This window comes from Amblyraja radiata, chromosome 27 (assembly GCF_010909765.2).
Source record: "Amblyraja radiata isolate CabotCenter1 chromosome 27, sAmbRad1.1.pri, whole genome shotgun sequence".
NCBI classification, from domain to species: Eukaryota; Metazoa; Chordata; class Chondrichthyes; order Rajiformes; family Rajidae; genus Amblyraja; species Amblyraja radiata.
Window position 1 is genome coordinate 26,529,194 of NC_045982.1, and position 26,837 is coordinate 26,556,030.

A 26,837-nucleotide genomic window follows, 5' to 3' on the forward strand; every position below is an offset into this window, starting at 1 on the left:
GGTCCTCCCATAGGACCATTAAAGTCCTGAGCTCCCAACCTGCCTCATTGTGAACATTGGACTTTTTCTATGCTAGAAGAATGCTCCAGCGCTGTAACACTATATTCTGCACTCTGGTGTTTTTCTCTTTGCTCAACCTGTTGTACTTGTGTATGGTTTGATTATACTCATACATAGTATAGTTTTACTGGATAGACGACCAACAAATTGTGTTGCTATATCTCGGTACAGGTAACAATAATAAACCAATACCAACAACTTCCATGGGCCATTGCTCCAGCAATGTACCCGCTGATCAGTATCAGTCAAAGCCTCGGTAAGACAACAACTGGAATATGATGTGTGTAGAAAGGATACAGGACCTTTGGCTTATCTCGTCCATGCCGACCAAGATGCCCCATCTAAGCTCGTCCCATCTGCCCACCCTAAAGCTGTGCCCTCTAGTCTTGGACGTTTCCACCTTGGGAAAAGATTCTGTCTACCCTAACTATGCCTCTCATAATTTTAAATACTTTGACCAGGTTTCCCTCCCAACTTCCACACTCCAGAGAAAACTATGCATTTGTCCTTGTCGCGAATCCCCTCTAGTCCAGGCATCATTCTGGCACCCTCTCAACAGCCTCCATATCCTTCCTGTAAAGGGTCGCCCAGAACTGCGTGCAATGAGTGGGTTAGCATATGATGAGCGTTTGATAGCTCTGGGCCTCTACTCGCTGGAGTTTAGAAAGTTGAGGGGGGACCTCATTGAAACTTACAGAATATTGAAAGGCATAGATAGAGTGGATGTGGAAAGGACTGGTGGGAGAGTCTAGGACCAGAGGACAAAGCCTCAGAATTAAAGGGCGCTCTTTTAAAAAGATGATGAGGAACTTCTTTAGTTAGTAGGTAGTTAATCTGCGGAACTCCGCCACGGAGGGCTGTGGAGACCATCAGTGGATATTTTTAAGGCATTGATAAACAAGTTCTTGATTAGAATGGGTGTCAAGGGTTATGTGGAGAAGGCAGGAAAATGGAATTAGGTGGCATAGATCAGTCATGATTGAATGGTGGAGTGGACTCGTTGGGCCGAACGGCCTAATTCTACTATAACTTGTGAATATTCCAAATGCGGTCTATAAAACTGTATCATGACTTCCTGACTCTTATCTTCAATGCCCCAACTGATGATGGCAAGCAAACCATGAACCTTATTTACTACCCTACCTACCTGTATTGCCACTCTCAGATAACTATAGACTTGAATTTCATAGAGCTATGGACTTGGATTTCAGGAATGACGGACTTGGAATGATGGAGCAGGATCGAAAGGCCGAATGGCCGCATCTAGCCCCTGTACCTTATGATGCGTTCATCGTTGTTCCAGGTTTGTGCCTATTTGAAATATGCTCCACAGACTCTGAGCAGGTTCCCGTTTACGAGTTGTCTCTCAATCCCCTCCCTCTGGAATGTCCTGGGAACGGATACACTGGGACACGGTGAATGAGCGAAGCTCCCGGCCGCTTCACAATCTCCAGTCGCCTCACCTTACCCCGCCCCCTCCGGCTGGGCACTCCACCCACTCAGCTCTTTGCAAGGATTTGAGTGATTTGGGCTGGTCCGATCTTTCTCCGAGGGTCTCTTGACTGCTTGCCGCAGCCCCGGGGAGAGACGCGTGGATTTGTAACATTTGCCCCTGGTTCAGACGGAGAGACACCACGGCCATGGGCAGCCTCTCTAATGCGTGGTCCCGTCCCGGATCGCTCCGGTTCGCTGTCCTCTTGCAAGTCATCTGCTTGTGCCTTGCCCAAGTAAGTCGAGGGGAAGGGGCACGGGTCAACGCAACAGCTCGGTCACATTCTTAGACTTGTTTGCTTAGAAAGGCAGCTTTTGGTTAAAAGTTAGTGGGACTAAATTCCACTTTTTTGCAGTTTGTTTGCCTCTCTTGGCTGTGTCACTGTTGCTCTCGCCTCTTCAATTCTCTCTGGAGTGTGTCACGGGCAGTCGCAGGTAGAGTCGGTATCTGACAACCAGCGAGGGGGAATCCCGCAAATCTGCGGCCACAATTTTGTCCGATTTTAGCCGCAGCCGGGCCAGCTAACAGTCGGAGTCAATGGATCAGTGAACCCCGATGGGACGGACCGAGACCGGAGCGAGTCTACAGCGCCAATCCTCCGTCTGCCACCTGCTTTAAATGAAGATTAGCCGGGGGATGTTGAATTCGCTCACTTTGGTGTGGATCGTGTTGTGTTTGTGCGGGTGTGGAGGGCGCGGAGCTCTGGTGTATCAGACGTTAGACTGCGTCCAGCGAACGCGGCTCTCTCCGCGGGCGGAGACCAGGGTCAGTGTGAAGGGAGAGAAGCGGGGCTAAGGCGCTGGGTTAGCGCACTCAACACCCGACCGTCACCTCACTACACCAGCGGGCAAAACCCGCCTAGAACCGTGCACGGAGTTGCCATCGCGTACACACAAGGTGCTGGTTTATACCAAGTGCTGGAGTAACTCAGCAGACCAGGCAGCATCTCTGCAGAACATGCACAGGAGAGGTTTTGGGTTGAAAACATCACCTGTGCATATTATTCTCCAGGGATACTGCCTGACCTGCTGAGTTTGTGCCTGACTTTGTCACTTTGCATCAGCCCCGACTCTCGCGGCGTCCAGTTATCCCTCTCCGATTCTATGCATCGAAGATTTTAAAATGTGAACGTTTCATTAACAGAGGCCCCCGGGCCACGCCGATGTCTATGTTATGTTATGTTTCTGTTTCAGAAGTTTCTGGCTCCATCCTGTTTAATGCTCTCTCTTTCACCGGGCAGGGTCCGATAGGGGAACGAGGCGCGGTGGGTTCGCCGGGCGCCGCGGGTATCCCTGGAGCAGACGGAATCGATGTGAGTGTGGACGTGTTGGCGGCGGTGTGTGTGTACTGAGCGCACTTTGACAAAGGGCCGCTTTGTCCCAGGTGCCAGACCGCGGCAGTTGCACCGACACGGGCGGCAGCCAGAGGGCCCCCTCTCCCGACCCCGGGGCAAGCCACTAAAACCCACTAATGTCACAAGCAAATTATTAGTCCCACTATTCTGAACATTTGAGACTCGACCTTTCTATAGGATGGCGTCCGTTTAAACGGAGGTTTTCAGAATGACCTTAACTGGACTTAAGTAAGTTGGGAGTAAAGGAACTGCAGACGCTGGCATCTTGAGCTAAACACCAAGTGCTGGAGTAACCAAGCGGGTCAGGCAGCATCCGTGGAGGGAATGGGCCGGCGACGTTTCCAATCGGGAGTTTTATTTAATCGGGGTTATAATTGTAAAATCTAAAGCAAACCGATTAAACCAGTTGAAGGTTTAAGAAGGAACTGCACATGCTGGAAAAATCGAAGGTAGACAAAAATGCTGGAGAAACTCAGCGGGTGAGGCAGCATCTATGGAGCGAATGAATAGATGACGTTTCGGGTCGAGACCCTTCTTCAGACTCAGTTTAAGGTATAACCGAGACGTGCAGAGCGATTTACATAAAGACAGTGGAAAATATAAAGGCAGATGAATATTAGGAAGCAATGGATTAGCAGTAGAATCTTGTGTTAAAACCTGTTCCCTACCCATAACTAACCCGTCTCTAACTTGCTGAGTTCCTCCAGCACTTTGAGTTTTGCTCAACGTTCCAGCATCTGCAGTTCCTTGTGTCTCCTCTCTAACGTGAGTGTGTGGCTGCGAGACAATAACGGGCTGACTGTTTCCCCAAGAAAGGTGTCTTGCGGTGCTGACACATGCGTGTTGTTTCTCTCTACAGGGCGAGCCCGGGGCCCTTGGCTCTCCCGGATCTCCGGTAAGTCCATCTCCTTCATTGAACGACGACCTTCCAGCCAGCAGCTGGCCCGACAGAAAGACTATTATAACCGTTCCTATTTAAAGTGCGCTAACTTGCTTCCCCTGCGTTTAGGGACCAAAAGGGGACACGGGTGCCGCGGGAGCAGACGGGGCCCAAGGAGACCCAGGCTATGATGTAAGTAGCTATGAAGTGCGCCATTGGCAGTGTTTAAAGCTGGGAGTTAACAGTGTTTCTCAGAGGCCAGGAGGAAGCCTCTTGTACTTGGGCCTGGGTCAGACATTATAAATATATTATTTCCCCTTCCTCATTCCTTTGAAGACACCAGAGTCATGGAATGTGCTGAAACTTGGAAAGAGTCCCATCTCTTGGATTATAAATTCAATTAGTGTAATAAATTTACTCGAAGCCTCGTTAGCTTTGTGCGCAGTACTTCCGGTTTTATTCTGCAGACGTTCCTAGAGTTGTGATGAATCGGATCTACATCCATCCAATGAGTTGAGAAGTTGTGTCCACTCCATGTATCTTATGCCACATGCACCCACGTGAAGTGGTGTACAGCCCATGTACTGTGAATCTGCACTGGCTGCTTCCAATAAAGTGGCAACCTGTGTGACGAGCCTGTGCTGTCAACCACCAGTGAACTGGTAATCTGCTTCCAGCATTGACTGAAAGCCTGCGTTGTGTCTGCTTCCTGCATTGACTGAGAGCCTGCGTTGTGTCTGCTTCCTGCATTGACTGAGAGCCTGCGTCGTGTCAACTTCATGCATTGACTGAGAGCCTGCACCGTGTCTGCTTCATGGATTGATTGAAAGATACAGCATGGAAACAGGCCCTTTGGCCCACTGAGCCCACGTTGACCAACGGTCACCTGTTCACACGAGTTCCTTTATCCTACTATCTCATAAAATCTAGGGGGAATTTACAGAAGCCAATTAACCTACAACCATATATTTGGGATGTGAGATAAAACTGGAGCACCCGTGGAGAACGTACAAACTCCACACAGGCAGCACCCAAGATCAGCATCGTACTTGGGTCACTGGTGCTGTGAGGCAGCAACTCTACCAACTGCACCACTGTGTCATCCCTCGATACACTAAGAAAATGAACTGTGAGCAGCAGTGAGCTGGGAACCTGTACTATGTATACTTCGTGCACTGATATCTGAACCATGTACACTAGTGAGTTGAGTGCTGGGCACGTCCAGCAAGCTGAAACGGTGTGTGTATTCCAGATCATGAGAAGCTACACTTTGCCCCCCCCCTGGAAGTGGAGAAGCTGCTTTGTGTAAATACAGTGAGTGGAGAAAATAAATGGAGTGCGACCCATGTGGTGGGACACTCGGAATCTCTACGTCGAAGGACCTGCAAAACTACTTTGCCTAGGACTGAGAAATGTCCTTCAATGAACTGAAAACCTTCACAGATAATCTGAATGTGGAACCAATGTACCAGGAATGAAAATCTCGTGTTTGTCCAGCAAACCTTCATTGCTGTACTCGTCAAGTAGTAAGAAACAGCACTGTGTTGATCCATAGAGCTGTGAGCCAGCAGTGTGTACAGCCACTAGGCTGCATTCAACTGCCAGCCCGCAGTGTGTAAAGCCCAAGCACCAACGTTTTGTATATCCAATATATCAGGATCAGAACTGCCAGTGCCCAGTGAACTGGGAAAGTCAGCTATGTGCATTCAATGTAAACTGCGCATGATTGATATGCTGAGAATGACAATCTGCACAGTGTATTCTCTGTATGCTGAGACATTGCACAATCGACAACCTAAAACCTAAAAAATGTGCACACTTCATGTGCAAATATGAGAGGCATAGATAGGGTAGACAGTCAGAACCTTTTTTCCCCACAGGATGGAAATATCAAAGATGAGAGGATATAGCTTAAAGGTTGTGAAGGGCAAAATTCAAAGGAGATGTGTAGGGCAAGTGTTTTATAAAGAGGGCGGTGGCTGCCAGTGGTGGTGGTGGATGCAGATATGATGAGGGGGTTTAAGAGGCTTTAGGTAGGCACATGGATGTGCTGGGAATGGAGGGATAAGGATCATATCATGATCAACATGGACATTGTGGGCTAAAGGGCCTGTTCATGTGCTGTACTGTTCTATATCAATAACATATGTACTGTGCATTCTCATGCACCAATGAGGAATGATCTTTTGGTGTAGTAAGTTGAACGTGTCAATATCTTTGATGCTGTTGTGTGCCTGCTGTGGACTGGGTTACAAGATGCCATGTCACTGTGTTTCTTCCCTGAAATTGTGGACTAGCACAAGCTATTTGGAAATGGATTTGGATCTTCATGATGCTGGAGGTCTTCATGGCTACAACATGCAGCCATCTCCCTTGCCTGCAATCAACAACAGCTCACGGCAAGCTGAGCATTAAATACAGCCTTCCTCTCCGTATTCCAGAGGCCCATGGCCATTCTGGTTGACCTGCAGTGTTCATTCGCTAGATTTCTGCTGGTGAAATGAGGGTTATACATCTTCATATTCCTCGTGAACTTTGCTACATTAATGATTAGTGAAATAACTACAGAGAATGCAGGAAAGACTCAGCAGGTCGGGCAGCTTCTGTGGCAAGGGATATAATTAGGTTTCAGATTGATGCCTTGATGAATTAAGACGTTAGAAATAGTGTTTTTTTAAGCTGCAGGGAAGATGGAGGGTGGAGAGTATCAAAGGAATATCTGTGATAGGGGCCAACCAAGAAGCCTTGATTGATTTAAGCAGTGGTGGTGCTGGCTAAGAGAGGATGATGAAAGACTATGAGTTGCACATGATATGTCTGGAGGAGATATAGAAGAAGATGAATGAAAACAGAGAAGGTGAGAGGAAGGATATCAAATGCAAAGTCTGGAGCTATGAGATGTAAATCAATGGAAAACCAAAACACAGCTAATGTTGTAAATCTAAAATGAAAAAGGGAAGATTCATCAGGGCAGGAGTTGTCCATAGAAAGAGAAACACAGGTGGTGATCCTTCATCAGCTCTGATACAAACCGAAAAGGCCGATTATACAAAGGTGGATTCAGTGTTGAGTCGAGGATTATAATGGGAAGTTGCAAGATTAGACATTGTTCCTCAAGTTTATTTTGGGCTTTGTTGAAATAACATGAAGGGTCAAAATGGGAATGGGATGGATAGAGAGTTGGCAAATGGAAATTCAAGATCACCTTAATGGAGACGTTCGGCAAAGCACCCAACGAGGCAGCATTTGGCTTTTCTATAACTTGAGCCATGATTGGGAGAAGTACATTGAAGCGCCATTGAGCAGCACATTGGTGCTGTCTGTGTGGAGTTTGCACATTCTCCCTGTGACTGCCTGAGTTTCCTCCAGCTGCTCCGGTTTCCTCCCACATTTGTAAATTAATCAGTCTTTGTAAAATTGCCCCTGGTGTGTAGCGCCCCCAGAGTTGCTGCGGAAGTGGGATAGCATAGAACAATTGTGAACAGATGATTAATGGTCAGCAAGGATGCAATGGGCAGAAGGGCCTTATTTCATGCTGCATCTTTCAATCAATTGAAAACCTGGAAGGCAGTTTGGGTGCTGAATGGTTGGAATGGAAGTGATAAAAGGGAGAACGTTTCATGTCCTGTGGTTTCAAAGCAGCAAAAGCTAAGTGGTTGCTGGTGCAGATGAAAGAATGAACTGGGAGCCATTGAGGCCCCTCAGATTGTTCAGGTTATTATTATTGTCACGTGTACCGAAGTGTAGTGAACAGCTTTGTTTTGCATTATATCCAAACAGAGCAGATTATACAAATATAATCAAGTTAAACTCAAGTACAATAGAAAAATCAATGGGAAGCTACAGCAGACAGAATATAGTTCTCAGCGTGGTAGTGCATCATTTGTGCATAAATATATCCACAATAGCCTATGGAAGGACTGTTCAGAAGATTAAGATACAGAGTGGAAGAAGCTGTTCCTGAGTTTGGCAGTGAACGCTTTCAAGCTTCCATACCTTCAGCCGGACGGGAGCAGGGAGAAGAAAAAAATAATTGGGGTGGGACAAGTCTTTGATTGGCTGCTTTTCCGAGGCAGCGTGAAATGCAGAAGGAGTCAATGGTGGGAAGTCTGGCTTGTGTGATGGACTGGGCTACATCCATAACTGTCTGCAATTTCTTGCGGCCTTGCGCAGGGCTGTTGCCAAACCAAGATGTGATGCCACCCCAACAGTATGTTGAGAAGGAGAGATGTTGTGGCATTACGTTGAAGGTGCAGGAGATTACAGCAGCCATTCCATAGAATATGGAGGCTGGTGCAGATGGCAATAAGGTTGAGAACCACTATTCTTCCCCCGAGTGGAAGGGGTGAAAAGTGTGGGAAATAGTTCAAATGCACTTGAGAGTTCCATCGACCATGGTGAAGAGTTCAGAAAAGAAGAAAAATAGACGCAAAACGCTGGAATAACTCAGCGGGTCAGACAGCATCTCTGGAGAAAAGGAATAGGTGAAGTTTTGGGTCGAGACCCTTCGTCAGACTGCCCTCTCAGAAGTACTGATCTAGAATGAGTTGTCATCAGAACAGGTATAGAAGATTGTGGAAGGGGAAGAATGGAGAGCAGTCCTTGCATGAAGGCAGGGTGGGAGGAGTGCAGTCAAGATGGCTGTGGAGTGTGTGGACTGTGATGATGTATTGCAGAGACACAAAGTGTTGGTCACTTGCCAGGTTTTGCCCCACCCCCACCTCTCTTTTCCAACTTTCTCCCTTCCTTCTACAATCAGTCTGAAGAAAGGTCCTGACCCAAAACGTTGTCTGTCCATTGACTACTCAGATGCTGCCTGTTCCGCTTAGTTCTTCCAGTACTTTTCTCAAGATTCCAGCATCTGCAGTTCCTATTCTCTCTGTTGAGAATTGTGTTGTACTGAAGTTAACAATTAGACAGTTTGAGAGTGTTAAGGGCCCAAAATCATTTAATTCATGGTTACAACTGATCCAGACTCAGACATATACCTGTGTAGAATATTTTCGAGGCCATAGTGAAAGAGCAAGGGGACAAAGTGAATAATTATTTCATTTAACCTACAGAATGAGGGGGTTTGAAAGCCAACCCTACGACACACAGAATCTGAATGGGTTTGATGTGATGCCAATGTTCTTTTGAAGCAAAGGAGATCACGTGATAGAGAGGAAGTCAAAGAGTGAATCATAAAGAGAGAAGAGGAAGATTGTAATGTGAAGCTAGATGGAGTGATGCGGATGGGAGGGGACAGGGGGAGAATGGTACAGGATTTAAAGGGAAATGGGAAATAGGGAACTCGGAGATGGCAGGGGCTGGAAAATTAGTGTAACGAGGAGGGGAAAGGAACAGGGTGAGGGGGATGGTGGGAGAAATGTGTGTGCAACTGGGGGGTAGGGGGAGATGAAGAGAAGGCTGTGTTGGGCCAGAATTACTTTACTGTTCATACCATTGGGCTGTAGACAACCCAAGCGTAATATGTGATTCTACTCCTTTTGGTTTGAAAGATTTGGACCAATTCCTGGCAGTAAATACAACTTTGGACAGTCAAGGGTTTTTTCCCATTATTTATTCATTCACAGAAGTTGAACATTGCTTTTGATGCCCTGTTTGTTGTCAATGCCTGTGCTGAACATGATGCCAAGATGGACTGATCTCAGCTGCCAGCGCATGATCCATATCCCTCCATTGACAGTGCCTAACAAAAGTTACTTAAACGCCACTATCTTGTCAGCCTCCACCACCACCCCAGGTAGCACGTTCCAGGCACCCATTATCCTCTGTGTAAAAAAACTTGCACTGCATATCCCCTTTAAACTTTGCCCCTCTCACCTCTAGTCTTTAACATTTCCACCCTGGGGGAAAGGTTTCTGATTGTGTACCGTACCTAGGCCTCTCATAATTTTATATAGGTACCCAGTCTCCCCTCAACCTCTAATGATCCAGAGAAAACAATCTGAGTTTGTCAGTCCTCACCTTGTACCTAATATCCCTCATAATCCAGGCAGCATTCTGGTCAACATCTTCTGCATCCACACCCTTCTGGTAATGGGACGACCAGAACTCCAAGTGTGAATGGGCTGTCAGGCTGTAGAACATGAGCCTTTAGTCGAGTGGCGGGGGGGGGGGGGGGTGGGGAAATGACAACTTAAACACTCATTCATGTTCAGACACATTGTTGGGATTTTGATGGTTCGGGATCAAGGATGTGGGAAAGGTGAGCCGAAGGGCCTGTTTCCACGCTGTAACACTGTGTTACTTATATATGACTGTATAGAGTATAGACTGTATAGAGTAGTTGCTCTACTCAACAGCCAAAAATCTGTAGCCTTCCTTTGATCTGGTATTTTGTTGGTTCACGTGCTTGATCAATGATGTTTTATCATTAATGTTTTATTAATATTAATATTTAGTGTTTTCTGAGTCATTCGTAACTGTCACTGTATGTCATGTAGTTACCTGTGGGCGGAGCGCCACGGCAAATTCCTTGTATGTGAATACTTGGCCAATAAACTTACATACTTACTTTGGGATGATATTCTGAAAGCCTATCAGATTACTCAATGCTTCTGTCTTAACTCTTACCGTCCTTTGTCCATCTCGCAGGGTTTAGAAGGTCCAAAGGGAGAACCTGGAGTTTCTGGAAGATCTGGTCCGAAGGTAAGTCCTGCATTTTATATTGTGAGAAAGCAGAGATGAAATATCTTGATGCAAGCTGTGAAGGTGATATCCTATACAGACATAGAGCACCATAGCAGGGACTTGATTGAAGGGGAATGAGGATTTAGGATCATAACTAACAAATCTAGTTGCTAGGAATGTTGCTACAACTTTATGATTTGGCATATTCTCCTGATGTAATAGACTCCAGCGTCTCTGAGCCACATGAAGACTTGGTAATTATAGCGTTCCATGAAATGTTAACAACCACAGTTTTGATTATATATGTATGTATATACAGATATGAATGTAGTTCTGAGGTACTGTCCTGTCAGACTGAGGGAACAGGAAGCTCCTGGGGGTTATGGTCAGATGTCGCAGGTCACCATCTGGAGTAGGTCCTTATGATACTAGCCCTACGGGCAGAATGGCTTCAGTGATGATCACAGGCGGCTCCACACTTTCCAGAGAAAGCTAGTGAGGAAAATGGTCTCTTCATGCCAGTGAGACCCAACAGGGTGAATAACTCCAGGCATATGAAGAGATTTCAGAAGCTGAGTTTGATGAGGCACGATGAATCGCGACATTCGGTGTGTGTGCAGGTCTTTACATTTGATGGCTTTAAACACATGACATGTACACTCCCCATCTCAATGTCTTTGGTGATCATTGGGGCTCTGCATCTCTGTTGGCCCCCCATCCTATCTTCTGCCCCTGCTGATGATCAACCATGATCCTATTGAACTGTGATAGAATTGACATGAGGGCTGAATGGCCTACTTCTATTCCTCTGTGTCACTGTTAACCTCAAGTACAACAAGAGGGTTGCCTGAGTTGGAGCTGTTTGGGGGCTTGCTTTCTCCCTCCCCTTTACTCCCTCCATCACTCTTTTCTGGAGTTCTGTCTTGGATGTAAACCTCTATCCATATTCCCGGTAACAATCATTTGGAGATTTCTCAGATTCTGACAGAATCTCCTCCCTCTTTGGCCAGTGGAATGCATGCACTGTCCATAGTTAACTCATTGCATCTATAGCTCCATTTCCATTTGCAACCCCGCCCTGCCCAGTTACATGGGCTCTTGTGCAGGAGGTCAGGTGTGGTGGAGGAAGCAGATGACCCAGCTTGACCGAGCAGGTCGGAGGGTACGCAATGTGTTGGTCACGTGATGAGTGGGTGGTTGGATCAGTGGGGGAGGAAGGACATGTTGAAACCTCCCACCTCATCGAGACATCATAATAAATTATAATTATTAACAGTTTATAACCCTAAAACTGTAATTATCAGGATATTTGACAGAAGCAGGCTGGCAGAAAAATTATCAGATGAGTCCATGTTAAAGATGATGGCCCAGTGAGTTAATATACCATCCTTCCTTTTCTGTGGATTATATTTAAACACTTTATTCACTGGGGATGGGAAGTGTAGTGTCTGTGCAGATCAAGGAAGGGCAGTTAATAGAAGATCTAATATGGAAGGCAGTAAACTCTTAACTAATGGCAATGTCTGCTCCAACAATGTTATTAAGTGTCATGCCACACAATACACTCAGTCCTTAAAGGTGCTCTCACACTTGGTTCAACGGTGCTTTATTGTCACGTACCAAGATACAGTGGAATTCTTTGTTTTGCATATGAATCAGTAAAATCATATTATGCATCAGCACAATCGTAATTAAGTAAAGTGCAACAATTTTAGTAAGAATAGCAGACCATTGAGCCAGTAAACAAAGGGTCACCATCTTTCCAGTGTTATATTATGCTCTCAAGTATCAAGTTCTTAAAAATATCAAGTTTTAACTTGGCCTTAAAGGTCCATTGTCCTGGGTCGCTGTTGCAGGGGTCGGCTTGGCCTGGCAATGCTGTCAGTGTCTGCCGCCGTGTCTGGTCACGTTCTCGTCCGACCTCTGTGGGGCATCCACCGGCACCTGATCCACACGACCCACCCCGGCTGCTGTAGAACCTCCAGCGGCCCACTCTACAGACTCCGCTCCATGCAGACACTACACTGCTTGCTTTGACAATATGTAGTAAATCCATATGCGCAATCCACATTTACAGTTAAGGTAATAATATGTATGAACTCGCACAACAAATTCATTATTTAGCAAAACACAAAGTGCTGCAGGAACTCAGCGGGTCAATCAGCATCTGTGGAGGGAATAAGATAGGTGACATTTTGGGTCAGGACTTTTTTCAGACTCTGAAAATTAATTAATTAAAAAGCACATGCAATTTTTTATACATCGGATTAATAATAAATTGGTTTCATCTCTTATTCTTCTCAACACTACATCCGTTCACTGTTTGTGCCATGTCCTATGGACCACTCCCCTGATAAACCTGAGACACACTCTGCCGCACAATAATTTCTTCAATGTAATTATCTCCACAGCTGAAAATACAATGCTTTACATATTCATGAATACCATCTTTTAGGTGTCCTCTGACTGTAAACATCAAAGTATGCACATGAAACTGACCACAAAGTGAATCATTCTAGTCAGTAACTGCAGAGATCACATACATTGTATTTGAAGCATTTCTGGATATCATGAACGCAAGCACAACTATATCTACTTTGAAGGCTAGGTTTCTCTGCTCTAATACCATGCTACACACTAACTTCCCATCCTCTGCTCTCACTTTGCACACTCGTCTCTTCTACTGCTTTTGGCCCATCTTTAATTCTCTTAACTTTGCTACCAGAGTTTTGAGTCTAATTTGCCAGGCTTTGTCCACACTAAATTAGTATTGGTATTCGTTTATTATTGTAAACGTGTTCCAATAGACAATGGACAGTAGGTGCAGGAGTAGGCCATTCGGCCCTTCGAGCCAGCACCGTTCCAAGATACAGTGAAATGTTTTCTTTGCATGCTATCCAGTCAAATCATATTATTCATGAACACAGTCAAGTCATGCACAAGTACAACATGTAGGGCAACGAGAAAAAATCCAGAGTGAGGAAAATAATGCTACAGCATTATAGCGTTACAGTAACAAAGGTATATAAGCTAAGGAACATGCAGCATTTGACTCTCTCCACTGCCATCCTGCCAATGAAGACAGGTTTGTGGATCCTCAGCTTTCTCTTCCTGAAGTCAGCAATCAGCTCCTTGATCTTAGGTACACACAATTGCTGGGGAAACTCAGCGGGTGCAGCAGCATCTATGGAGCTCCTTGATCTTGTCAGCATTGAGAGCAAGATTGTTGTTCTGACAACATTCGATTAGATTATGGATCTCTCTCCGGTACTCTGACATGTAGCTACCTGTTATTCTTTCATCAGTGGTGGTATCGGCAGTGAATTTAAAGATGGCATTGGAGCTGCCTGTCTATATAGTCGTAAGTGTAGAGAGAAAGCAGAGCAGAGGGTTGAGCACATAGCCTTGATGGTTATCAATGAAGACATGTTGTTTGCTAATTCGTACTGATTGTGGTCTGCCAATGTGGAAGTCTAGGATCGAGTTGCGTAGAGACGAGCAGTTTGGGATGATGATGTTGAAGGCTAAGCTGAAGGTGATGAACACCATCTGACATACATGTTACTATTATCTACGTGGTCCAATGTCATCGTGATTGCATCCTCTGTTGATTTGTTGTGACGGTCGGAGAATTGTAGTGGGTCCAGGTCATTACTGGGTGCTCCGTGTCTAAATAAAGTTGGCCTGTATTCCCGATTGGAAACCGGGATCTCAGTGAGAAGAATCCCCCCCCCCCCCCCCCCCCCCCCCTTGTCTGTCACAAATCCAGTGATCCCTACGAAAGGCTTATAAAAATGTTCTAACATGATGGTCTCCAGCAGAGTTGCTGTCTCATAGGTACTGCCTATGTGAGGTTTGCATGTTCTCCCTATGACCACGTGGATCTCCTACGTGTACTCCGGTTTCCTCCCACATCCCCAAAACGTGTGGGTTTGTAGGTTAATTGTCATCTATATATAGTGTGAAGTGGGTTAATGAGAAAATGAGATAACATAGAATTAGTGTGAACTGGTCATCAACGGTCAGTGTGGACTTGGTGGGCCGAAGGGCCTGTTTCCAATGCAATCTCTTTAGAGTAAACTAGTTTCGAGAAAACTTTAGTTAGAATGTTTGGCTTTGAAATAGGCATGCTGATGGGTGTTGTTATCTGCTTGGTCTGTCCACTTCAGGCGGAGGTGTAGTGTGCTGAGCAATCCTGTGCCCAAATTCATCCCCAGCCAGTGAATGGGTATGAGCATCAGTGTGGATGCAGAGTATTATCTGTGTTAATGACATGAGAGGGGAAGTGTATCTTGAAACTAACATCACGGAGGATGGTGTTTGTGCTGTGTGTGTAAATGTCTGATGTGTGGGCATGTGAGTGTGCCTGCGTGTGTGTTTATGCATGTGTATGAGTGTGGGTGTTGTGTATCATGTGCTAGAGTGTATGTGTGTGTGCGCATGTCAGTTTGGAATATACACCTTTATGATGATTTAACACTGAATAATGTTACGAAAATTTAAGTTAAGTTGGATTGCATGTTAATAACAATGAGGTTGTATTTGTATTTCAATGAAGACCTAAATATGGTTAGAGTAATTAATGGAAATGAAGTTGGAGTGGGTATTATTGAGGATGTGAGAGTTAATCATTGTGAGGAGTGATTATTCATTACTGTTACATGAGACTGGTCTGTGTCAGTAACAGTGGTGTACTGTATGTATAAAAGAGTGAGTATGGAGTTTGCCTGTGACTGACAGAATGAGGAAAGTGCCAGTAAAGAATGGCACAGAGAGGGGCAGTGTTTTAGTGGGGAAACCAACTTTCTGTTGAAGATATTGTATAGGTTTATGGCCACGTGTACCGATATAGTAAAAAAACATTGTTTTGCATATTATCCAAGCAGATCACACCATACATGACTGCATCAGGTAATGCAAATGAGGAAATAGTCCATTCAAGAGTCTAATAACAGTGGGGAAGAAGCTGTTCTTGCATCTGCTGGGGCAGGATTTCAAACTTTTGTGTCTTCTGCTTGATGGGAGGATGAAAAGAGGGACTGACCGAGCTGTGAGTGCTCCGTGATTATGATGTCTGCTTTCCCAAGGCAGTCGATAGGGAGGTGGATGGTTTGTGTGTTGGTTTGGGCTGCGTTCACAACTCTCTCAAACGTCTTGCAGCCTTAGACAAATCGGTTGCAATACCTAACTGTGATGTATCCAATTAGGATATCTTCTATGGTGTATCTTTAGAAGTCGGCAATACTCATTGCCGAATTTCATTAGCCTTCTGGGAATTCAAGTTCCACATGTGAGTGTTGGTCAATATTGAGCGGGGACTTTTAGGCAGTCTGTGTTAAGGAAGGAATGTATCGTCTTCCTGTGCAGCTGAAATGGGCATTGAGATCGAGGCTTATGTTTGTTTTTGAAAATTAAGTTAACCTTACAGTTAGTGTAGGAACCTTACACCCTACCCGTGGCAATGTCTGAAAGAGGTCATTCATCCTTCACTGCCAGCAATCCCAGCAGCCATGGTTGAAGCGAATGTTTTACTCAGCCAGTTATTTACGGGCTGTGTGGTCATGAGTGGGAGAGGGTGGGTGGGCATGGAACGGCTGTGAATTGGGAGATGTTAGTCTAACCAGTCAGATCTAGTTGTATCATGGTGAAACGACAGCCTACTAGTCAGTGCAAATAATTCCTGTCTGCCAAGGCCATTGATAGAAATGCATCGCAACTTGGTTTGGGAACAGCACTGCTCAGGACCGCTAGAAATTGCAGAGAGTTGTGGATGTAGCCCAGTCCAACACACAGATCAGACTCAAGCCCCCCAACACCCACTCCATCTCCACTTCCCGCTGCCTCGGGAAAGCAGCCAACATAGTCATGGACCGTTTTCACCCAGGTCATTCCTTCTTCTCCCCTCTTCCGTCCAGCAGAAGATACAAACTCTTGAAAGCACATACCACCAGATTCAGGAACTGCTTCTTCCCCACTGCTATAAGACTACTAAATGATCCTCTCACAAGCTGGGATACAGTCCTGATCTGCCAACCAAGCTCATTGTGGACTTTGCACTTGTTTTAACAATACTTAGCACTCAATGCTATATTCTGCTCTCTGGTGTTTTTCTCTTTGCTCTTCCTGTTGTGCTTGTATAGGGCTTGTTTGTACTCTTGTGTAGCATGATTTCAGGATAGTACGCAAACAAAGCTTTTGAATGTATTGGTTCCAGATGACAATAATAAACCGACATCAATTGCCTGACTCGGAAACCAACTCTAATCTACACATCATACTGGAGAGGATTTATTATTTTAGATAAATTAGACAGTAAAGGTTTAAATCCAAACTAACATTGTTTGCTGGGGTTTCCTCTGTTAATGCCCCTGCAGTGTCAGCTGTAACTAGTTGGTGATATTCTGAACATGAAGCACATGGTTCAGTGTCTACCCTAGTGACATGACCACAATGGCCTTGACTCTCAAGTCAATGGCAGGTAAACTTAGACAAACACCCCCCACCCCATTGGAGCGATCAAGAGGAGGGAATTGAGGCAAAGTGTCCTTTTTTGTGTTTTACACTTGTCCGAGAAATACACATCATGTTCGAAGTGGCTGACAGGGGTATTCTTGGAGGCAGATAGAAGAATGGCATTTAAGAGGCCTTTAGATGGGCACATGGCTACGCAGGGAATGGAGGGATTTGGATCACATTAAGGCAGAGGAGATTAGTTTAACTATGATCTTCCCATTATTTTGAATAAAAGAAGGCACACCAGCGAGAGTATCAGATAGAAGTTATGTTAATTTTTAAAAATTATTTTGGCAAACATTTTAAAATACTACTGTAACTCGAGGATTTGCCCCCAAAACTAAATGGAATACTTGTGCTTTTTTTTTAAATTACATGTGTTTAAAAGTAGGTGGAATTTTTGCAGACTTTAACATTTCTTATATATATAACTTTGTTATTTTTCTAAAGATTTGAGAACCCTTTAAATATTTCCAAATGATTTTCACAGTGCACAGTGGTGCAGCGGTAGAGCTGCTGCCTCAGAGCGCCACAGACCCAGGTGCAATCCTGACCTCGGCTGCTGTCTGTGTGGAGTTTGCACGTTCTCCCTGGTTCCTCCCAAAGCTCCAGTTTCCTCTCGCATTCCAGTTGCATGCAGGGTTGTAAGTTAATCAGCCTCTGTATATTGCCCCTAGTTTGTTGGATGCGAAAGTAGGATTACATAGAACTATTGTGAATGGGTGATCGGTGGTTAGCATGGACTTGGTGGGCTGAAGTGTCTGTTTCCAGGCTGTATTTCTGAATTCTAAAGAATTTGTGCGGTCCACCAACCATCTCTTTTCACTAATCCTACCCGTTTTAATCTCCCCACATTCTCATTAACTCCCCCCCCCCCCCCCCCCCCCCCAAATTAATCAGACAGTTTGCTGTTTTTCTCAATTCTCCCAGTAAAACAGCTATGCCCCAGGAATTATCAGAGCGCATAAATGAAGCTTTTCTGTTGCTGACTAATTAATAACAAATGGACCTACAGTCCCAGCGTGAAGTTAACACTGAATCACTTGACATGTTGGTATATTAGCCTCGATATTAACCTTGCAATAGCCAAGATGTATTCCCTGGAGAACAGCATGTGGCCTACTCTAATGAGGCTCTGATCAACATTCCTTGCATAAAACCCTGATTCCGCATGTCTGATTCAATCAGCAATTAGTGAGAGTAACCATGCTTAACCCTTCATGGCTCACATTCACCAACTGATCATTCCTCTGAATGTCCCGGTGCATTCCTCAGAGGCTCTGAATATTCCCGCATGCCATTTTTCCTCTTTCACCCATCCACTCTGTGTTAAGAACAAGGCATATTCTGGAACCAGGAGCAGTCTCCCAGGACCCACTCTCTCTGCCAGTCTACTGATGTTCCAAACCCAAGCTTGGTGGATCTAAATCACTTCCAAATGTACCTTCAGCCTCTCATCTTGGCATTAAAGGATGCTCTTTCACATTTGTTCCACAATAGAGATTCCTGTAATACCTACACTGGTGATTTTTAATTCAGGTCTAACTCAGAGATTAGTGTGGATACCAAGCAGTAACCAGTGCAGACACAAGGAACTGCAAATGCTGGAATATTTAGTGTTGGAGGAGCTCAGCGGGTCAAGGTGCATCTGTACAGGGAGTGGATGGATGATATTTCAGGTCAGGACCCTTCTTCAGACTGATGAACATGGCGAGATCTCCTCAAAGTATGACTACCTTGAAGAGGTTCTCCCTAACTGCAGTTCCTAGTGTCTCCATTTTACTGTCCCATTGAAAAATCTCCTCAAAGTATGGCTACTTTGTAGAGGTTCTCCCCCCATCAGTCTGAAGAATGGTCCTGACCTGAAATGTTGGCTGTGCATTCTCTCCACAGATGCTGCCTGACCCGCTGTTCCTCCAGCACTTTGTGTTTTGCTCGGTACAAGAGTTTTCTTTGGCCGATGCAAAATCTTACCTTCATACCCTTAATCCATTCTGGTGGTATCTAGCGAGCAGTGTGTGACATCCCTGTGCTCTACCTGACACTGAGAGACCCATTCTCACCAACCAGGTACAAAACCTGTCCTCCTTCATTTTAGTTTAGAGCTACAGCATGGAAACAGGCCCTTCGGCCCACCAAGTCCGCACTGACCAGCGATCCCATGCACACTAGGGACAATTTACAATTATACCCAACCAATTAGCCTACAAACCTGTATGTCTTTGGAGTGTGGGAGGAAACCAGAAGAGCCGGAGAAAACCTATGCAGGTCACAGGGAGAACGTACAAACTCGGTACAGATAAGCGCTCGTAGTCAGGAACGAACCAAGGCAGCAATTCTACCGCTGTGCCACCGTGCCACCCTGCCTTGTCGCACCTGACCTGACAGATCTCCTTTTGTGACAGAAAACAGTCTGGGACCACTTCCTATGATATGGCATTCACTGTGAGACCCTGCATGTGTTACAGGCCGCTCTTAATCCTCGATGTGGGTCATTGTTTGACAACCTCCCCCCCTTGGTTTAAAATCTCAGTGAAGACCCCTCCCTGAATTGTAGGTCACCCTGTGAACTTTCTCCCGTCATGCAGCACAAAACCTTAATCTTGTTGATCTTATGGTGAGCTTCTGCGTGACCTCCACTTACAGCTCACCTCATGAGGCCCATGCACATTTTACAACTTGCACTGTGATACACCTTCTCCTGCCCTGCCCACTGATACAAATATAATATTCTGGAGTTGGAAAGATAAAACAATTAGTGTACTAGTTGGAAGATACTTCGAGAGTGTGAGTTTGTGCTTGAGCTGTCTGTGCGGACAACATAGTACATAGAGCAGGACAGCAGAGGAACAGGCCCACATTGTCTATGCCGAACATGGTGTCAACAGAAACTAATCTCCTCTGTCTGTGCCTGATCCACATCCCTCTATTCCCTGCATATCCACCCACCACCCTCTGTGTAAAAAAAATATGCCCCTCTGACTTAAAGCTATGCCCTCTAGTCTCTGCCATTTCTACCCTGGTAAAAAGGTTCTGACTACCCAATCTGTGCCACATAATTTCTATGAGGTCTCCCCTCAACCTCCGACGTTCCAAAGAAAACAATCCTAGTTTTTCCCACCTCCTAAACCAGGCAGTATTTTGGTCAACCAAGACTAATAGAGTAATATGATCAACAGGCAGAGCTTTCCCACACTCCCAGTTAGTGATCATAATGTTCATCAAAATAGTTTTTGTGGCAAGAAGTGAAACTAGTCATCAGCTGTTTTACACCAGAGAATAATGTCCAGGTCCCAGCTCAGAGAATCGTGATTCGAATAAAGAGCGGCTTCAGTTCAGTCTGTTCACACTCCGCCACAGCTACAGACACTCATTAAATTTTTTTTTCCTTTTCTAGGGTCTGGTGGGTTGGCCTGGACCTCCAGGAACTCCGGTAAGATTACTCGTTCTTTGTGTCTGCCGATAGTTTGCCTAATAACAAGATCATCAAATGCTTTGCTAGTTATTCCATCTTTGATTTGTACCTAACTTTTATCTGCTTTATTTTTAGGGGTCTGGAACCCGGGGACTGTCTGTAAGTTTAACAAATGTACACAGTAACAGACCCCACGTGTTAGTTGGGGTGTAACTGATCATTTTTACAACCTATATTGATTGGGGAGGATTCAGGGTAAAATGCTTTTAAACATGTCTGCTTTCCCAATTTTCAATTTGTTTGTAGAAGGGCGTGGAATAAACTGATCCAGTCACAATGTTCAGGTGGAAATTGCATTTAGTCACTTCATGGAACAATTTGAAGGATCTCAGGGTCATGACTTCTTGAAAGTGGAAGCTAGGATGGTAAAGTCGGCATATGTGTTCTCGGAGCAGAATTTGGTCATTCGGCCCATCAAGTCCACTCCACCATTCTATCATGGCTGATCCATCTTAACCCCATTCTCCTGCCTTCTCCCCATAACCCCTGGTACCCATACTAATCAAGAATCTATCGTAATCTTAAAAATATCCATTGACTTGGCATCCACAGCCGTCAGTGGCACAGATTCACCATCCTTTGACTAAAAAAATTCCTCCTCATCTCCTTTCTAAAGGTACGTCCTTTTATTCTGAGCTTATGCCCTCTGGTCCTAGATTCTCCCACTTGTGGTATGTATGGCTTCCATGATCATGGCATGGAGTGTAAGAGTCAGGAAGTGATGAAGCAATTTTATCAAACTTTTGTTAGACTGCACTTGTGGCATTGCATGCTGTTGTCCCTTTACAGGAATGATGTGGAGGCTTTGGAGAGAATGCAGAGGAGGTTTACCAGAATGCTGCCTGGAATAGAGGTTTTCAGTTACAGGGAGAAGTTCGCCAGACTCTGTTTTTTTCTTTGGAATGCTGGTGTTTGAGGGGAAACCTGATAGAAGTAGATACAATTATGAGAGGCAAAGATAGAGTAGACAGTCTGAACCTATCTCCAAGAATGGAAATAGTAAATACTAGAGTGCTTTAAGGTGAGAGGGGCAGAGTTTAAAGGAGATGCGTGGGGCAAGTTTTTTACACTGAAGGTGATGAATGCCTGGAATATGCTGCCAGGGATGGTGGTGGAGGCTGATACGATAGTGGATAAGCAAGTGGATATGGAAGGAAAGGAGGAATATGGATTATGTGCAGGCAGATAAGGATTGGTCTTTCATCATGTTCGGAACAGCTATTATGGGCCGAAGGGCCTGTTCCTCTGCTGTACGAATGTGCTGTGTGGTGTATGGATTTCATAGGCATAGGTGGGGGTATAAAAAGAACAATCAATTCCTCCCCCTCCAGTCCCTCCCCCACCTCCAGTCCTCTCTCCACCCCTTGATCCCCATGCCAGCGGAGCCCTGATTAATTTGCCACCTCGAAACCCACCATTGGTGGAATCTCATGTCGATGTCCATCATGTCTGTGTGGTGCAGCAACTCTGCACTGCTCGTCTTTGTTGGATCTTTCTGCTCCATGAACTCCTACATTAAAACAACTTGGGTGTCCGACAGCCCTTACTGCCCTGAACCTTCAACATGGGAGCATGCAGAGACATGCTCCTTCCGCTCCTGTATGCTATTTGATGAAAACATGTTTCATAACTTGAAACGTTGATGCCAATATGTTATTGACCAAGTTGTGTATCATGTCCCTCAGTCGATAATTCCAATCGGGTATCTCATTTCGAATTGGTTGGTAAAAGTTCATCAGAAGTTTGAACCTGAAAAGGCATTGTCTGCATGGACATTTAATTCTCACAACTGCTGAACTAACCGAAGGCAGAATTAACGTTCTCCTGATTCAATGGCTTTGAGTAGTGGTCCTATTTACCATCAATCTTCATCAGCTAGCAGCAGGCAGGCAGGCAGCCTTTCCCCTGATCACACTCACAGTGATGTTTAGTTTATCATCAGGTGTGGATCACCACTGAGTCTGGTTGTCTACTAATAATGTCATCTTCTTTAATTTACTTCAGGGTCCTCCTGGTACAGTTGGGCTTCCCGGAGAGATTGGACGCCCAGGATCTCAAGTAAGTGATAATAGTTACCAAGTACATGTTGGGCAACAAAGAGCTAATTCTCTGGAGCAAAATGAGAAGCAGCAGTGACCATATCTGGCCAATCTGTTCAGCCAGAAATTCTCCAACCTGAACCTCAGTGAGGCACCTGCACTTCAGTCTGAATATCACGGCTGAAAGCTGCCACCTAACGCAGGCACAAATAGAGGGGAGAGAATGGTTCTTCACCAACTGACATTATTCTATTATCTCTGCTGTACTCGTTCAACGCAACTTCCTCTGGTTACTCCACTGGTTCTGAACCACTCCCATTGCTCCCCCTAGTTTATCCCTCACACTCCCAATTCTCCAGAGATGCTACCTGTCCCGCTGAGTTACTCCAGCATTTTGTGTGCACTCAAATAAGCTTGGACCATTTCCGAAATCTCCCTACCTTTTCTGGATCTCACCGTCTCCGTCACAGGAGACAGACTATTGACCGACATCTACTACAAATCTACTGACTCCCACAGCTATCTAGACTACACTTCTTCCCACCCTGCTTTCTGTAAAGACTCTATCCCCTACTCCCAATTCCTCTGTCTACGCCGCATCTGCTCCCTGGTTTTCCATACTAGATCATCGGAGATGTCCTAATTCTTTAGGAAACGGGGGTTCCCCTCTTCCATTATAGATGAGACTCTCACTAGGGTCTCGTCTATATCCCGCAGCTTCCCCTCCCCCCCATTCGCAACAAGGACAGAGTCCCCCTTGTCCTCACCTTCCACCCCATTAGCCGTCGCATACAGCATATAATCCTCCAACACTTTCGCCACCTCCAACGGGATCCCACTACTGGCCACATCTTCCCATCTCCACCCCTTTCTGCTTTCCGCAGAGACCGTTCCCTCCGCAACTCCCTGGTTAACTCATCCCTTCCAACCCAAACCACCCCCTCGTCAAGTACTTTCCAATACAACCGCAGGAGATGCAACACCTGTCCCTTTATCTCCCCCCTCAACTACATCCAAGGACCCCGACAGTCTCTTCAGATGAGGCAGAGGTTCACTTGCACCTCCTCCAACCTCATCTACTGTATCCGGTGTCCAGGTGTCAACTTCTGTACATCGGCGACACCAAGTGCAGGCTCAGTGATCGTTTCGCTGAACACCTCTTTAACTTACCTGATCTCTCGGTTGCTCAGCAGTTTAACTCCCCCTCCCATTCCCAATCTGACCTTTCTGTCCTGGGCCATTATCAGAATGAGGCCCAGTGAAAATTGGAGAAACAGCACCTCATATTTCGCTTGGGTAGCTTACACCCCAGCAGTATTAACATTGACTTCTCTAACTTCAAATAGCCCTTGCTTTCCCTCTCTCTCCATCCCCTCCCCCTTCCCAGTTCTCCCACAAGTCTTACTGTCTCTGACTACATTCTATCTCTGTCCCGCGCACTCCCCTGACATCAGTCTGAAGAAGGGTCTCGACCCAAAACGTCACCCATTCCTTCTCTCCAGAGATGTTGCCTGAGTTACTCCAGCATTTTGTGTCTACCTTCCAATTTACCTCTTGCACTTTGTGTATCATTCTGCTTGCCAGATCCTCAGACATTCCACCCTCCCCCTAATACCGTCCAAATCCATGCCCCACTCTGCCACTCCATCCCCACCCCGACAATATTTTGTTCCACCAATGTATTTATTGACACTGACTTTTACACTCGTGTTGTTGAGCTGCTATCTATTTATTTTAAAGGGTGCAACAGGAAAGATTGGACCGATGGGCAAGGCAGGTCCTACAGGTCTACAGGTGCGTCACTAAATATACTATATCATAACATCGACACTTTGTTCTGTGAGCATAGAGGTTTATTACTCAACACAAGGAAAGCCACCAGTAACATGACTCCACTGGATAAAATAATAATAATAATAATGGATGGGATTTATATAGCGCCTTTCTAATACTCAAGGTGCTTTACATCGCATTATTCATTCACTCCTCAGTCACACTCGGTGGTGGTAAGCTACTTCTGTAGCCACAGCTGCCCTGGGGCAGACTGACGGAAGCGTGGCTGCCATTCTGCGCCTACGGCCCCTCTGACCACCACCAATCACTCACACACATTCACACACAGGCAAAGGTGGGTGAAGTGTCTCGCCCAAGGACACAACGACAGTATGCACTCCAAGCGGGATTCGAACCGGCCACCTTCTGGTCGCCAGCCGAACACTTAGCCCATTGTGCCATCTGTCGTCCAACCAAATAGGTCCAGTCAGGGCCGTGTGTTACTGACCAATAAACAATAACCAAGGTTGAACCATGGACTGAAATATACTTTGAGAATTTGGTTTAGTTTAGGTTATCCACTCCTGAAACCTGAGGGGGAAATTTATAGAGGCCAAATGAACCTACAAAGCCACAGGGATTTGGGATGTGGGAGGAAACCAGAGTACCCGGAGGAAACCCACACAGTTACAGTTAGAATATGCACACTGAGGTCAGAATCAAGCCTGGGCCTCTGGAGCTGTGAGGCAGCAGCTCTACCGGCTGTGCCACAGTGCTGCCCTTTATAGTGCGTCAGTTCTCATGAATGAGTTGCAGTTTCTAATTTAATCAAGATTATTGTTTGTAGTTTATATGTAAAATAATGGAGGCCTGGGAGTGGGTTGCAGGGCAGGATCTAATCATCGGAGTGGATTAAAGGCTGCAGTCTTATTAAAGTGACTATTGGTAGAATAACTGATACGAGGGAGTCAATTTCAGACAGGCTTCCAAGCAAATCTCTGGATTGAATCCCACCCCTCTGTGCTGAAGTGAGAATTGTTCTGTGTGAAGAGTTCAATGTGGGCCATAATTTGGTGGAGTTTAGAAGAATGAGGGTGACCTCACTCTACATACAAAACTCTCACAGGGGCATGACGAGGTGGACACAGCAATGCTGGTTGCCCTGGGAGGAGCGTCCAGGGCCAGTGGTCACTGGCTCAACATAAGGGCGTCAATCATTAAGGAATGAGCTGCAAATCAGAAGGCAGTGCTGCAGCAAGCAGGCATTGTGGCTGATTGGAATCATGCAAGAGATTGATGCATTTGTGCATTTTGAGGGAGATCAGAGGATATGGGGTGTGTACAGGACAATGACTCCTTTGTGCATGAGGTGTGATCATATTGAATGGTGGAGAAATAATGATAGGTGAACTGACCTGCTTCTAATTCTATTTCTTGTATTTATAAGTTTGTATAAATAGTTACAAGACTTGTGTGTAAATGATAGTAACTGCTGTGTGGTCTGTTTGCACAGGGACCTCCTGGTAACCTCCATGGTGCAGAAGGGAGTGGCGATCTTCTGGTGAGAATGACTCCATCCAATGTTTAATTGGGGCATTATACTCTGCATATGTGTTTTAACCACGGTGCCAATGCACGGTGGGCAAAGAGCTGCCTCTGCTCCCGGTGTTGCTGGGACTTGACGTTTTATCGGGACAACAATCCGACTCACTGTAACGTGCCTTGGAACAAGGAGATCAAAATCTGAACAATTGCAAATGTGTGCTTTCCAAAAAAAAAGGTTTTAAGGTTGCATGATAGGTGTTTAAAAACACAAGGATGAACCAGTGTTAATAGAAATGGACTCTACAGTTACTGCAAAGTCAGTGATAAGGAATTATAACGACAAGGTTAAAGGTTGGGAGCTTGGGAGCAAAGAGAATGTGTTGATAGGGTGGAGAATTGGGACTGTACCCTAGCTTATGGAAGAACCACTCAATAGTCTGATAATCAATGCCTACAATGTCCATGCCAAACTTGATGCCAGGTTAAACTAATCTCTAAACTAAACTGTGTCTCTAAACTAAACTAAACCAATCTCCTTTGCCTGCACATGATCCATAACCCTCCATATCCAGGTGCCGATCTAAAAGCATCTTAACCGCCACTATCGTATCTGCCTCCGCCACCATCCCTGGCAGTTCATTCCAGGCACTCGCCTCCCTCTCTAAAAAAAATCCCTCGGCATATCTCCTCTAAACTTTGCCCCTTTCACTTTAAAGCTGTGCCCTCTAATCTTTGACATTTCCACCTTGGGAAAAAGATTTTGTGTCTCATTTCATACCCATAACCTCGAGTCCTTGACCCGTCCAATCACATGAACATTCTTCTACTGTTCAATCTGCACCCATCCATCCTCATTTGGTGTACGTTTATCGGATCTCCCCTTGGCCCTCTCTTCTCCAAAGGACATAGTCTCAGCCTCCCTAATTGTCGCTCCTCATACCAGGAACCATTATCATAAATATTCCTCTGGACTCTCCCCGATGCCCTCACATCCTTCCTACGATGGCAAAGCCAGAGGTGAACCCACTACTCCAGCTGAGGCTGGACCAGTGTTTCATAAAGGCTTAACA

General features: G+C 45.5%; 1 protein-coding gene across 1 annotated transcript in view; it reads left to right on the forward strand.

Moving 5' to 3' along the window:
* Positions 1-1,576: 1,576 nt before the first annotated feature.
* The window catches only part of col9a2 (collagen type IX alpha 2 chain), a 77,966-nt gene continuing 52,705 nt past the window's right edge, over positions 1,577-26,837 (forward strand). The window contains exons 1-10 of the mRNA XM_033045494.1: positions 1,577-1,787; positions 2,793-2,864; positions 3,766-3,801; positions 3,916-3,978; positions 10,387-10,440; positions 20,333-20,368; positions 20,486-20,509; positions 22,415-22,468; positions 24,190-24,243; positions 25,736-25,783. Coding sequence (XP_032901385.1) covers positions 1,701-1,787; positions 2,793-2,864; positions 3,766-3,801; positions 3,916-3,978; positions 10,387-10,440; positions 20,333-20,368; positions 20,486-20,509; positions 22,415-22,468; positions 24,190-24,243; positions 25,736-25,783 — 528 coding nt within the window. The 5' untranslated portion in view covers positions 1,577-1,700. The remainder of the gene's footprint in view (positions 1,788-2,792; positions 2,865-3,765; positions 3,802-3,915; positions 3,979-10,386; positions 10,441-20,332; positions 20,369-20,485; positions 20,510-22,414; positions 22,469-24,189; positions 24,244-25,735; positions 25,784-26,837) is intronic.